A 12,676-nucleotide genomic window follows, 5' to 3' on the forward strand; every position below is an offset into this window, starting at 1 on the left:
GCCTTATCCTCCCTTTAACTATATATATATATATAATAAATAAAAAAAGGAGACACCTAATAATATAAATATAAATAAAAGGGGGACAACAGATTAATTGCCTTAATTTCCTCATGAAGAAAGACACAGAAAAGGAGACAACTGTCCCCAAGCAGCAACGCCCATCTGTTATACCCTTCATCCCCCGGGGGCCCCAGGGGCCCCCCTTGCTTATTAAACAAAAGGGTGTACCCACCAAGTACCCTTCCCTGTCGGCAGGGGCCCCCAAAGGGCCCCCCACAAGGGCCCCCGAGGGCCCTACTGTACCCTCCTCAAGAGGGGTTCTCGGTTTCTTCTTAGGTGGGGGCTTCCCGTCTGATGGGGGCCCCCTTACAGGGGGCACCCGCACCCTTGGGGGGCCCGTATCTGGAGGGCCTCGTAGGGCCCCCCCGTTAGGGGCCCCCGACTCTACGGGGCCCCCTACACTCTTCAGGTACAAGGGACAGGAAATGCACCTCTGGCCTCCCCTACAGGTCTGTCTGTGCCTAGAGGGCACAGCAGAAGGGGGCCTTTTCTCTACTGGGGGCCCCCGTCCTCGTCTTGTACCCTTGGGGGGCCCCTGCCGGGGGCCCCCCGGCCGCCACCCCGTCTGGACTGACGACCTCCTGGGCCCCCACGGCGAGGCGATCCCCCTCTGTACCCTCCATCTCTGCAGCAGCAGCAGCAGCAGCCACACACACAGCACTAACAGCAGCAATATATAGCTAACGCAACTGCAGCAGCAGCAGCAGCAGCATGGGGAGAACCTATAAGAAAAGGGTTAGAAGGGGCCCCCTAGTGTGGGGCCCCTCTGTGATGATGATCTTTTGCTTAGGGAGGGAGATAGGGAGATAAAGGAAAAGGAGAGGGGCCCCTACCTGTCTCTTGGGGGCCCCCTGTCTCTGCTTCTGCTTCTGTCTCTGTGTCTTTGTTCGAATTCTCCATTGGCAGGGGGATGGAAGGGGGGCCCCAAGAAAGGAGGGGGCCCCAGTACCCCTGGTGCCCCTAGGGGCCCTGGGGACATAAGAGACCCTAGAGGGGCCCCTGGTAATCCTGCTGCAGCAAGAGCAGCAAGAGGAAGGGGCCCCGGTGCAAGTACCCCTGGAGGGAGCAATGGTGGCAGTAGTGACCCTCCAGCTGTAGCAGCAGCAGCTGCAGCAGCAGCAGCAGCAGCAGGTGATGCACCTTGTGGTGGTGTCTGTGGGGCCCCTGGTGGTGTTTTAAGTCGTTCTGCTGCACCCATATAAATAAGGGGGCCCCCCCCGGGGGCCCCCGGGTCCGGTTGCTGCTGATACATATGTCTCCTGAACCCTATTGTATGATTAACTGTTTTGTGTCTTTCTCTACAATAAGAAAGATATTGATCACATACTGATTGCACTAAATCCTCACACATTGCTAAGGCCTGAAAAAAAAAAAACCCTAAACCCTAAACCCTAAACCCTAAACCCTAAACCCTAAACCCTAGATATTGATATATATATGTATATGTAATATATATATAAAATTATATTTAATTAAATGCATAGTATATATAATAATTAAATACATTATAATAAATATAATAAATTAATACACACAAACAAGACAAAGAAGAAAAATAAATAAATAAATAAATAGGGTATTTATATAAAGGAATAAAATAAATAAATAATTAAATAAAAGAATAAAACATATATATAAATAAATAAATAAAATAAATAAATAAATAAAATAAACAATAATAATAAATTGTATAGACAGCAACTCCTTAGCACAACAACACAAGCAGCAGCAGCAACAGCAACAGCAGCAACAGCAGCAGCAGCAGCAGCAGCAGCAGCAGCAGCAGCAGCAGCAGCAGCGTACTTTTTCGAATGCTTCATCATCATGTGAGGAGAGGGTAAGATGGAGTCTGTCTGCTACAGGGGCATCATTAAGGGGCTTCCCTAAGAAAAAAAAATAAATAAATAAATAAATAAATAAATAAATAAATAGGTGTCTCCTTTTTGTCTCCTTTTGTCTCTCTCTTCCTGTCTCTATTTCTCTTAATTATTACGTTTATATATTATTTGTTTTATATATAAATATATATATTTATATATTTATTCTCCTCCTCTCTAAGAAATTCTAGGGTTTAGGGTTTAGGGTTTAGGGTTTCTCTAGGGTTTAGGGTTTATAATATATATGGTATATTACTATAATTAATTATTGCATACAAACATATATTTATCTAATCCTTAAAGAAATTCTAGGGTTTAGGGTTTAAGGTTTTTCTAGGGTTTAGGGTTTAGGGTTTAGGGTTTAGGGTTTACCTCTTATGCCAATTTCTAGCTTATGTTTAGCATGCTCTAATATATATTGTATATATTACTAAAATAAATTATTAAATAAATATATATATTTATCTAATCCATAAAAAAATTCTAGGGTTTAGGGTTTTTCTAGGGTTTAGGGTTTAGGGTTTAGGGTTTAGGGTTTAGGGTTTACCTCTTATGCCAATTTCTAGCTTATGTTTAGCATGCTCTAATATATATTGTATATTACTATCATTAGCTCCTCTAAGTGCAGCAGCAACACAGAAGCTTGGCTCTTCTCCGAATAGGCCAACAAGCTCTAGTCTGCATACACGTTTTGTGCTGCTGCTGCTGCTGCTGCTGCTGCCCATTTGTAACGAATGCTGTTGCTGCTGTTGCTGTTGCTGCTGCTGCTGCTGTTGCTGCTGCTGCTGCTGCAGCTGCAACGAACCCTCGTTCTGTGACTTAGATCGAGGGTCACCTGATGACCAGCATGCACCAGAGTCCCATTGAGGGGGTGCAGCAGCAGCAGAACCTGCTGCTGCATTACCTGCAGCAAACTGCTGCTGCTGCTGCTGCTGCTGCTGCTGCTGGGGTTGTGCTGGATCAGCAGCAGACTCAGGTAGTAATGCTGCTGCTGCTGCACCTGGTGGTAACTGCAGCACCCTCAGCATACCCACCCCCTCTAAGGGTACACCATCAAGAGCCGTCATGCATGCATTTGCTGCAGCAGCAGAACCAAAGGTTACTTCTGCTGCTGCTCGGTCCCTCAAAATGTACACCTGCAGCAGCAGCAGCAGCAGCAGCAGTAACAGTAACAGGAGTAACAGTAACAGCAGTAACAGTAGCAGTAGGTATCAGTAACAGTAACGTTCAACTGCAACAGCAGCAGCAGCAAGAACAGCAGCAGCAGGGGTAGCAGCAGCAGCAGCAGCAGCAGCAGCAGATCCTTCTTCTGTATAGGTATCTCCGTATTCTCCCTTAGATATTTTCTAGTATCTCCAAGGTACATCTAAGACTATAATGGTAGGGCCCCCAACAGGGGGCCCCTATATAAGTGGAAAGCGGGGGGGGGGCCCCCCGTAGAGAGGAGAGGCCCCCCTCTATAAGAGGGTGGGGGGGCCCCCCATAGGGGGGGCCCCCTATAGGATATATATATATATTTATGCTTACATTTTCAAGAGAGCCATAGGGGGAGAGAGAATCTCTTATGTCTCCTTCTTGTAAGGCGAATATTCTTGTAGGCCTATCTATAAATAGGAGGAGCCTTGGGGGGCCCCCCGATGGAGGGGGGCCCCCTACAGGTGGAGGGGGGCCCCCTTGTGGACCAGAGAAGTTAAAAGGAGGTGGGGGACCCATTGATGATGGGGGACCCATAGAGGATGGGGGACCCATTGATGATGGGGGCCCCATGGAGGATGGGGGGCCCATGGAGGATGGGGGGCCCATAGAGGATGGGGGCCCCATTGATGATGGAGGGCCCATGGAGGATGGGGGGCCCCTTGTTGATGCTAAATACTGCTGAGCTGCTGCTGCTGCTGCGGATATCCCACTACATACTCCTCCTACATCCTGCTGCTGCTGCTGCTGCTGCTGTTGCTGTTGCTGCTGCTGCTGCTGCTGGTCCTGCTGCTGCAGTGGATCACCTACAGGGGTACCAGAGCCTCTAGTAGAAAAAAGGAGCTGCAGCTGCTGCAGCTCCTCAGATGGCTGCTGCTGCGGTGGCGGCTGCGGCTGCTGCTGCGGCTGCTGCTGTTGCTGCTGCTGCCCCATGGGGGGATCGGAAGCAGCAGCGAGATACATGTCGGCGCTGGCGCTCCAATTCTTAATCAAATATCTTTTGCTTAAGCAGCGGCTGCAGCTTATGCTGCTGCTGCTGCTGCTGCTGCTGCTGTTGCTGTCTATGCTGCAGCAACTGCCTCAGCTTTATACGTCGCAGCAGAAGGAGAATCTCTACTGTGTACGTACACTGTATCTTTGTCTCTGGGTAGTTCCCCCCTCGTGCCTGTGCTTGTGTGGACCGTACGTGGCGTTGCTGCTGTTGCTGCTGCTGCTGCTGCAGCAACAGCAATGGAAGCTGCACTTGCTATTGCTACTCCTGCTGTTGGGGTAGAGAATCGTGGAGTTGCTGCTGCTCCTAGTCAGACAGGATGGTTTAACCTTATCGTTCGAGGTCCACTACATGCATGCATGCGCTGCAGCAACAGCAGCAACAGCAGCAGCAACAGCAGCAGCAGAGAGGCAGCAGCTGCAGTGGAGGCAGGGGCAGCAGCGTATGAGGCAATTGGAGATGACGCAATCCAATATAGTGGTCTGTTTTCTTGGGTAATATAATCTGTTGCTGCTGCTGCTGCTGCTACTGCTGCTGCTGCTGTCGGGTGTACACACACCTCAGCAGCAGCGTCGCCTGTGGGCGAGGCGTGCGCAGGAGCAGCGCCTCCTTAGGAGGGAGAGTTTCTTATATATTTACCAATAGAAAGTCTTGAGCCAAAAACAAATGTTTCTAGTCACTAGTAATCAAATATTCTGAACGAATTAAGCCCGTGGGCCCGTCTTGCTGCATGCGCTGCTGCTGCTGCTGCTGCTGCGGCTGCGGCTTCAGCCGGTATACTACCACCCCGTCGGCCATTGCTGCAGTCTAACGGTTCTCCTCCTTTCTTCTTCTTAATTTATTCATTTTCTTTCTTTTTATTGGCTTTTTTTATTGTAAGAAACCCTTACAGCACGCAGCTACCTCTTACCCTCCCTCCTAGGTGCCCTCCCACTGGGGGCCCCAGCAGCAGCAGCAGCAGCAGCAACAGTAGCAGCAGCAGCAGCAACAGCAGCAGTAGCAGTACTTGCATGCACGCCTCTGTTGCTCTGTGTAACTCCTAGTTCCTTATTGTTAAGTTTCCTTGCATGTCTACGAATCAAAGCCCCAAAGAATTGCTGCTGCATGCATTGCTGCTGTATATTAATAATAAATATTCTCTTAGTGCTGCATGCAAATGCAGCAGCAGCAACAGCAGCAGCAGCAGCAGCAGCATAATGGTAGGACTTATTCCCTATATTATTAACTATGTCTATAGTTATCCTAATAAACATTTAGTTATGTATAATAAGCTAATAGTAACTAAGCAGCAAACAGCAGCAAATTATATACACAATTAGTGCATGCATGCAGCCTATAATTATTTATTCGTGCATGTGGGGGTCTTGCTGCATTTGCTGCAGCAAGGTGTGCAGCAGCACATAAGCTGCTGCTTCCTATTCATCATCTATAGGCTAAGCACTGCTGCTGCTGCATGCGCTGCAGTCACTTACTGGTCTGGCGCTGCAGCAGCTGCTGCTGCTACTGCAGCAACAGTGCAGCAGCTGCTGCTATGGGGCTTAGCATGCAAAGACGAAGCTGCTAGATGCAGCAGCAACGTTGCTGCTGCTGCACAGCAGCACAGTTCCTGCTGCTGCACAGCAGCACAATTCCTGCTGCTGCACAGCAGCACAGTTCCTGCTGCAGCTGCTGCACAGCAGCAAGGCACAACTATAAAAGATACAACTATAATATATATATACATATATAGTCCTTAAAAAAGCCCCAAAATAATTAGTAGGGGGGAGAGTTGCATGCATGCGTTTCCTCTTTCTTATTAAGGGAAGGAATAAATAAATAAATAAATAATATCTTCCTTCTTGCTGCTGCTGTTGCTGCTTATTATTTTTTTCCTCTTTATTCCTTCTTTCCCTTATTATTTATATTTATTTATTCTTTTTTTTTATTATATATAATTATATAATAAAAAAAAAAGAATTAATAAATATTTTTTCTTGCTGCTCTTTCTTCTCTCCCTCTCTCTCTTCTTCTATTAACAGCAGCAACAGTTTATTACCCAACAAATAGGCATTCTGCTGCTGCTGCTGCTGCTGCTGCTGCTGGGCATCAGCATTTGCTGCCCTTTTCTTCCCTTTCCCTCCCCTCTTGTATACCTAACAATTTATTCTTATTGTTACCTCTGCCTCTGTATATTATGTCTCCCTTTCTTCTTATATATAGGGACAGTAAGGAAGAAGGGGATGCAAGAAAGGGAAGGAGCAGCAACCTCTTGTGCTGCTGCAGGGCACTGGGGCCCTATGGGGGCCCTCAAGGGTATCGATATACTTGTGGGGCCCCCCCTAACCCATAATGATGACTACGCCTCTACCCTCCTGCATGCACAACGAGTTCCTCCCTGTATAGCAGCAAGAAGAGAAGGGGTGGCTATTATAATTATTATAATTATATTTATAATTATAATAATAATAATAATAATAATTATTATTATTATTATTATTATTATTATTATACATATAATTATATTTATAATTATAAATGCGTTTGTGTCTCCCGGGTGTACAGGCAGGTCCAGTTACGACATCCTCGTCACCACCTTAGGGGGCCCCCAAGGCACTCGTGGGTACTAAATGCCCTTTAGGGGCCCCATCAGTAGAGGTGTACAGGTTAAGAAATGTCTAGCTAGCTAGCTGGCGTGGTCACCAGCAGAAGGGTAGCTAGCTACCCAGCAATCTATAGCTAGCTAGCTAGCTAGCTAGCTAGCTAGCTATACGGCTGCTCAGCTATGTGCAACTAAATGGTTCTATAGGGAGCTGCTGGCTAAACTCTTAGGGCCCTGCTGCCCCATGACTATCTATCTAGCTATCTAGCTAGCTAGCTAGCTAGCTAGCTAGCTAGTAAATAGCTAGCTACTAAATAGCTGATTAGCCGTCATTGTTTCTAAGACCAAGTTGTTTAGGTTTATTCAAATTGCCCTCCCTATGAGTGGCTATGGGGGCCCTCTTTCCTTAGGGCCCCCCAACCCCCCGGCACCCCCCCCGGTGCTATAGGGGCCCCCCTAGTCTAGGGGGCCTCCCACCATATAGAGTAGGGGCCTATTGTTTGCCTACAAGGGGTTTAACAGCAGCAAGGGCCTCCTTAGTAACATCATCAATATGCCTACTAGCATCTATCTCATAGATTTTAGGTGGGGGCCCCTGGGGGCCCCCCTCCTTCCCCCCTTTTCTTAATGCAGCTAGTATAGGGGCAATAGTCTCCTCGAACATTTTTATACGTTTTTTTAGTACATCTACTGCATCGTCCTCCCTCTGTCCCCCTCCTCCTTGTTTGTCCCCTAATAAGGAGGGAGGAGGGGGCCTATGGGGCCCATAGGTAAGACCTGTATTAGGGTCTGTTATCCTACCTGATAAACGTTGTAGTAATATATCTGTAGGGGCATTAAGGACTAATACAGCAGCTGCAGCAGCAGCAGCAGCAGCAACAGCAGCAACAGCAGCAACAGCAGCAGCAGCAGCAACAGCAGCGCAGCACATACACATACATACGTATTTATACTTACTGATGCTGATGATGATGCTGCTGACGGTACAATTGCTAGTAAGAGCAGCAGCAGCAGCAGCAGCAGCAGCAGCAGGAGCAACGGGAGGAGAAAAGGAGACAGAAGCAAGTAGATACAAGGGGACACTAATACAGCAGAGGCAGCAACAAAAAGGAGACAAAAAAAAAGGAGACTAACCTGGCCATGCCCCCATCTTGTGCAGCAGCTCAACTTGTCCCTCTGTACGAGGGAATCCATCAAGCAGCAGCGCCTGTGGCAGCACTTGCTGCTGCTGCTGCTGCTGCTGCTTAACAGGCTGGGATGCAATAGCAGCAAGCCTGTGCTGCAGCACAGATGCAACAAGTTGGTCACTAATAAGGAGGCCCTCCTTCATCCTTTGTCTTACTGCTGCTAGTACCTCTGTAGGGAAATTAACTGCAGCAGCAGCAGCAGCAGCAGAAGCACCAGCAGCAGCATCTGCAGCAGCACCACCATTATCTGCTGCTGCTGCTGCTCTGCTTAGCCTTCTTAGCTCGTCTCCTGAGCTAAGATGAGCTATAGGCAGCACCTGCTGCAGATCCTGGGCTACTGTACCCTTCCCGCTGCAGGGGGGCCCCATCAGCAGCACGACGGGTATGCTCAGAGGGGGGCCCCCAACAGCTAAATCCCCCTCTCCCTTTTGTACACCATTTACAGCGGAAGACATGGTGCTTGCTGCTGCTGTTGCTGCTGCTGCTGCTGCTGCGGAAACCGGGAGTGGCCGCGACCGAAAGAAGCCTAGAACGTTCCTTCTGCTGCAGCTAATGCTGCTGCTGCTGCTGCTGCTACTTAGAGGTGTATGTACACCTCGATGTGGGTTGTAGGTGCTGCTGAGGCCCCAGCAGAATTCTCCTGCGCACTGCAGGAGGAGGAGAAGAAGAGAGAGGAGGAAGAAAGAGAAGCGTATAATAAGAGGATTATTTGTGTTTTTCTGCTGCTGTTGCTGCTGTTTCTGCTGCTGCTGCTGTTCCCGAGTGTATAGGCACCTGCAGCCACTGTTCATGGTAAGAGGTATAACCCCCCTATTTTTGTGCTCTTTTTGTCTATTTTTCTTTTTATTTGCCAATTATTTAATTAATTAAAATAAAATTGACAATTTAATTCATTTACTGACGTGAATATACACCTCAGTCCTGCTAGCATAACTCATGCTGCTGCCCCTGCTGCTGCTGCTGCTGTTGTCTTGTGCGATATAATGCACCAAAGGGCCCCTCTACAGGGCCCCACAGCCAGGGGGGCCCCAAGCCATGGGGCCCCCCCTGCTGCTGCAGCAATACATTGAAGTAAATAAAGAAAATAATAAATAAATTATTTATCTTGTTGTATAACAATAAATAAATAAAGATCTATACCCTATACCCTGCATATGATTAAGGCGTCCCTTAGGGGCCCCACAAGGGCACGATAAGGATGCTCGCAGCAGCAGCAGCAGCAACAGCAGCAGAAGTAGCAGCAGCAGCAGCAGATGCTCGTACGTCTCCCTAGCTCGTTATATGGATAAAAGAGAAGAATAAGGGGAGCGTCATAAGGAGAAGTTAATAAGGAGACAGTTAAGGAGACGAGGGGACAGAAAAGGAGACACAAAGGAAAAGAGGAGAAGAAAAGAATAAAAAGAATAATAAAAAAAGAAAAAGGAGAAAAAAAGAAGAAAAAGGACATAAAAAAGAATAATTATATATATAATTAGCTACAAGAATACCTCATGGGGGGAGACAGCAGCAGCAGCAGCAACCCGCTGCTGTGTGACTCAGATGATGAGTCTCCTTCCTTACAAGATAAGCAGCAGCAGCAGCAGCAACAGCAGCAGCAGCAGACAGGGGAGGGTCCACTAAAGAAGAGTCGTACTAATGGCACTAATGGCAGCAGCAACTCTGCTGCTGCCGCTGCTGATGCTGCAGTGAAACCCAACCCTTCAGCAGCAGCAGCAGCTGCAGCAGCAGCAGCAGCAGCAGCAGCAGCAGAGGGACACTTTACTGGCCGAGTTGTTAAGGAAGGCGATCTTGTTGTGCTAAGAGACTTCGCTGGTAAAAGAAGTCTAGCTAGAGCCAGGCGCAACACGTGAGTCTCCTTGCTGCTGCTGCTGCTGCTGCTGCTGCTGCTGCAGTTGCTGGTGCCGCTGCTGTTTCTGCTGTTGCTGCTGCTGCTGCTGCAGTTGCTGGTGCCGCTGCTGTTTCTGCTGTTGCTGCTGTTTCTGCTGTTGCTTCCTGTTACTGCTGCAGTTGCTGCTGTTGATGATATATATGCTGCTATATGCATGCCTTTTTGCTGCAGGGAGCAGCAGGGGGGCCCCTCTGCCTTTAACTTTAATGAGGGCCTCCTTATAGGGGCCCCCTATCTTAGTACCTTTTCTTGGTTGGGTACTTGTTGGGTACGAACACAGAGGCAACTAAATATTCTTGAGGGCCTCCTTGATGCCCCTACCGAGGATATAACGGGTACTCTAGACCCTAAACCCTAAACCCTAGACACCAAACCCTAAACCCTAAGGGTTTAGGGTTTAGGGTTTAGGGTTTATTCTGTCCAATGGCTGTAGGACTTTCGCGCATGCATAGGGAGACACCTAGGACACCAAACCCTAATACCCAAGTCTGTTAAACCCTAAACCCTAAACCCTAATGTGTCCCTTGTTGCATGCAGGAGACAATCGAGGGATAGTAGACTCAGGAGATTCACAAAGACTAACAGCAGGAGAAATAGAAAGACTAAAGGGAGGTAAGTTATTTAGTGTCTCCTTTTGCAGCAAGTGTCTCCTTTTAGTGCTTGTGTCTCCGTCCTTTTAGTCGAGGGGCGGAGTTCTATAGCGTACGTCACTTTCTAGGGTTTAGGGTTTAGGGTTTAGGGTTTAGGGTTTAGGGTTTTGTTGCTGCAGCGTCGTCAGCAGCAGACGTAATAAGAGAAGTGGCGGCCAACAGCTCAACGTTTGAGCAACGGACAGCATTTTCTAAGCAAAAATATATTATTAAAAAGGCTAAGAGGTAAGCAGCAGCAGCAGCAGCAGCAGCAGAAGCAGAAGCAGAAGCAGCAGCAGCAGAAGCAGCAGCAGCAGCACCCTTTGCTGTTGCTGCAGCACCAGGTGAACCATTGCCAGTAGATAGTGCATATTTCTCACTCACTGCAGCAGCAGTAGGTATACAGGCAGCTGCTGCATCAGCATTAGCAGCACCAGCAGCAACACCAGCAGCAACAGCAGCAGCAGCAGCAGCAGCAGCAGCAGCAGCAGCAGCAGCAGTGTGTGTGTCTTGTTAGGTATATAAAACAGTATACAGTGTTAGAGGCATCAATAGGCGAACTTTGCCGCTTTTACTTCGAGGCTAACCCAACAAAAGTTATGTACGTTAATGTACTTGCTGCTGCTGCTGCTGCTGCTGTTGCTGCTGCTGCTGCTGCTGCTGCTGCTGCCGTTGTATCTATAATATATATCTATGTATCGTAACATATTTGTATCTATAATTCTATCTACATGCATATATACAACTGTATTAACGTGTGTATATATAGTTGCATGCGTATTTACATTGTTGCTGCTGCTGCTTTGCTTCTGCTGCTGCTGCTGCAGTGGGCTGAGGAATGACTACCTGAGCTGCATGCTGCACCGCCTATGTCTCTCCCCTGGCCAGAGGGTGATTGCCCTTGATCATGCCTTAGGCCTTCCTACTGCCGGGGTCCTCTTGCGCTTAGGAGGTAAGAGAGAGGGAGAGGGAGACAGTAAAAAGGAGACAGAGGGACTGTCTCCTGTCTCTTTCCTTGTAGTGTCTCCTTGTCTCCTTTTGGCTTGGAGACACTGCGGGGGAGGGAGACGGGGGACGGACATAGGGATTTATATAAGTAAAGGAGACACTGCACTGTTACAGACGGGAGAGAAAAAGAGACAGACGTTGTACCTGTTATCTTTGCTGTCTTATTGACTCAAGTGTCCCTTCTGTCTCCTTTGTGTCTCCTTTTTGTCTCCTTTGCGCAGGACAGGGCCGCCTCTTTCGCCTGTTGGAGAGTGGCGCTGTTGGAGACAAGGCCCTAAGGGACATGGCCTTGCCCGAGGCCCTCCTCTCTTGTCTTACGGACATAAACTTAGATCAGGTAAGGTCGTGCTGAGGGTTAGGGGGTATAATAGATACGCACTAGACAGACACGATGATATTAGGGTTTAGGGTTTAGGGTTTAGGGTTTGAGGTTCAGGGTTTACACGTTAACGTGTGTTCATCGCAGCTGCTCAAAGTCCTTGAAGATCGCCATAAAGGAATAACTCCTAAGGAGAGTGAGGAGGGGGCCCCTGGGGGCCCCTTGAAAGAGGAGGCGGGGCCCTCCGAGGGGGCCCAGCAGACACCCGAGCAGCGATCTGAGCGCATGCAGCAGGAGCACCAGCGGCCCGACGGGCAGGCGGCAATGAAGGCCCTTGAGGAGATAGAGGCAGGAGGGGGGATAGATGGATTTGTGGCTGCAGTGTCTCCTTATAAGGCCAGGAGACCCCAAGGAGACAGTTCGTCCTCAACAGCAGAAGTATTTGGTAAACTGGTGCACAACGCAATGCTTATCGCCTACAAATTCCTTAAGCCAGGTGCGTGCATAAGGGTACACACCTCAAGGGACCAGGGGGACCCTAAGGGCCACAAATAATGTAAGAGGCGTGCACGGGGACCCTTGGGGGCCCCTGGCTTGTAGTTCTTCATGGATGCCGCTAGGGCCCCCAGGAGGGCTAGCAGAGACCTATAAAGATGGGGAGCCAGCAGTCGAGCGACACAGCCTGTGACCGTGGCTCATGTACCGGTCCTACTTTGTTGTGCTGCTGTGGCTGCTGCTGCTGCTGCTGCTGCTGCTGCTGCTGCTGCTGCAGGCGGTCGTCTAGTATTGTTTACGCAGGCATTTGAATATGCTGGAGGCGTCCACTCAGCTTTGTGCGCCTCCCGAGAATTCGTCCATCCGAGTCTAGAGGAATTAATGCTAAGAGAATTTCAGGTAAGACGGCCCCCTAATTATATATATATATATATATATATATATATA

The 12,676-nt window shown here is 48.6% G+C and overlaps 2 protein-coding genes across 2 annotated transcripts; one reads left to right on the top strand and one right to left on the bottom strand.

Moving 5' to 3' along the window:
• Nucleotides 1-524: 524 nt before the first annotated feature.
• On the bottom strand, nucleotides 525-4,097 carry EMWEY_00047540 (Plasmodium vivax PV1H14060_P, related, related; the record flags this gene model as incomplete). Its single annotated transcript, XM_013479289.1, has 6 exons — nucleotides 525-688; nucleotides 897-1,023; nucleotides 1,391-1,423; nucleotides 1,867-1,946; nucleotides 2,545-3,076; nucleotides 3,468-4,097. 6 exons carry the CDS (start codon nucleotides 4,095-4,097, stop codon nucleotides 525-527), a joined length of 1,566 nt encoding a protein of 521 aa, XP_013334743.1.
• A 5,283-nt stretch (nucleotides 4,098-9,380) lies between these two features.
• Nucleotides 9,381-12,289, top strand: EMWEY_00047550 (hypothetical protein, conserved; the record flags this gene model as incomplete). Its single annotated transcript, XM_013479290.1, has 5 exons — nucleotides 9,381-9,702; nucleotides 10,548-10,653; nucleotides 11,235-11,359; nucleotides 11,637-11,752; nucleotides 11,852-12,289. 5 exons carry the CDS (start codon nucleotides 9,381-9,383, stop codon nucleotides 12,287-12,289), a joined length of 1,107 nt encoding a protein of 368 aa, XP_013334744.1.
• Nucleotides 12,290-12,676: the final 387 nt, after the last annotated feature.

This window comes from Eimeria maxima, genomic scaffold (genome assembly GCF_000499605.1).
Source record: "Eimeria maxima Weybridge genomic scaffold, Emw_scaff1035, whole genome shotgun sequence".
In the NCBI taxonomy this organism is placed as follows: domain Eukaryota; phylum Apicomplexa; class Conoidasida; order Eucoccidiorida; family Eimeriidae; genus Eimeria; species Eimeria maxima.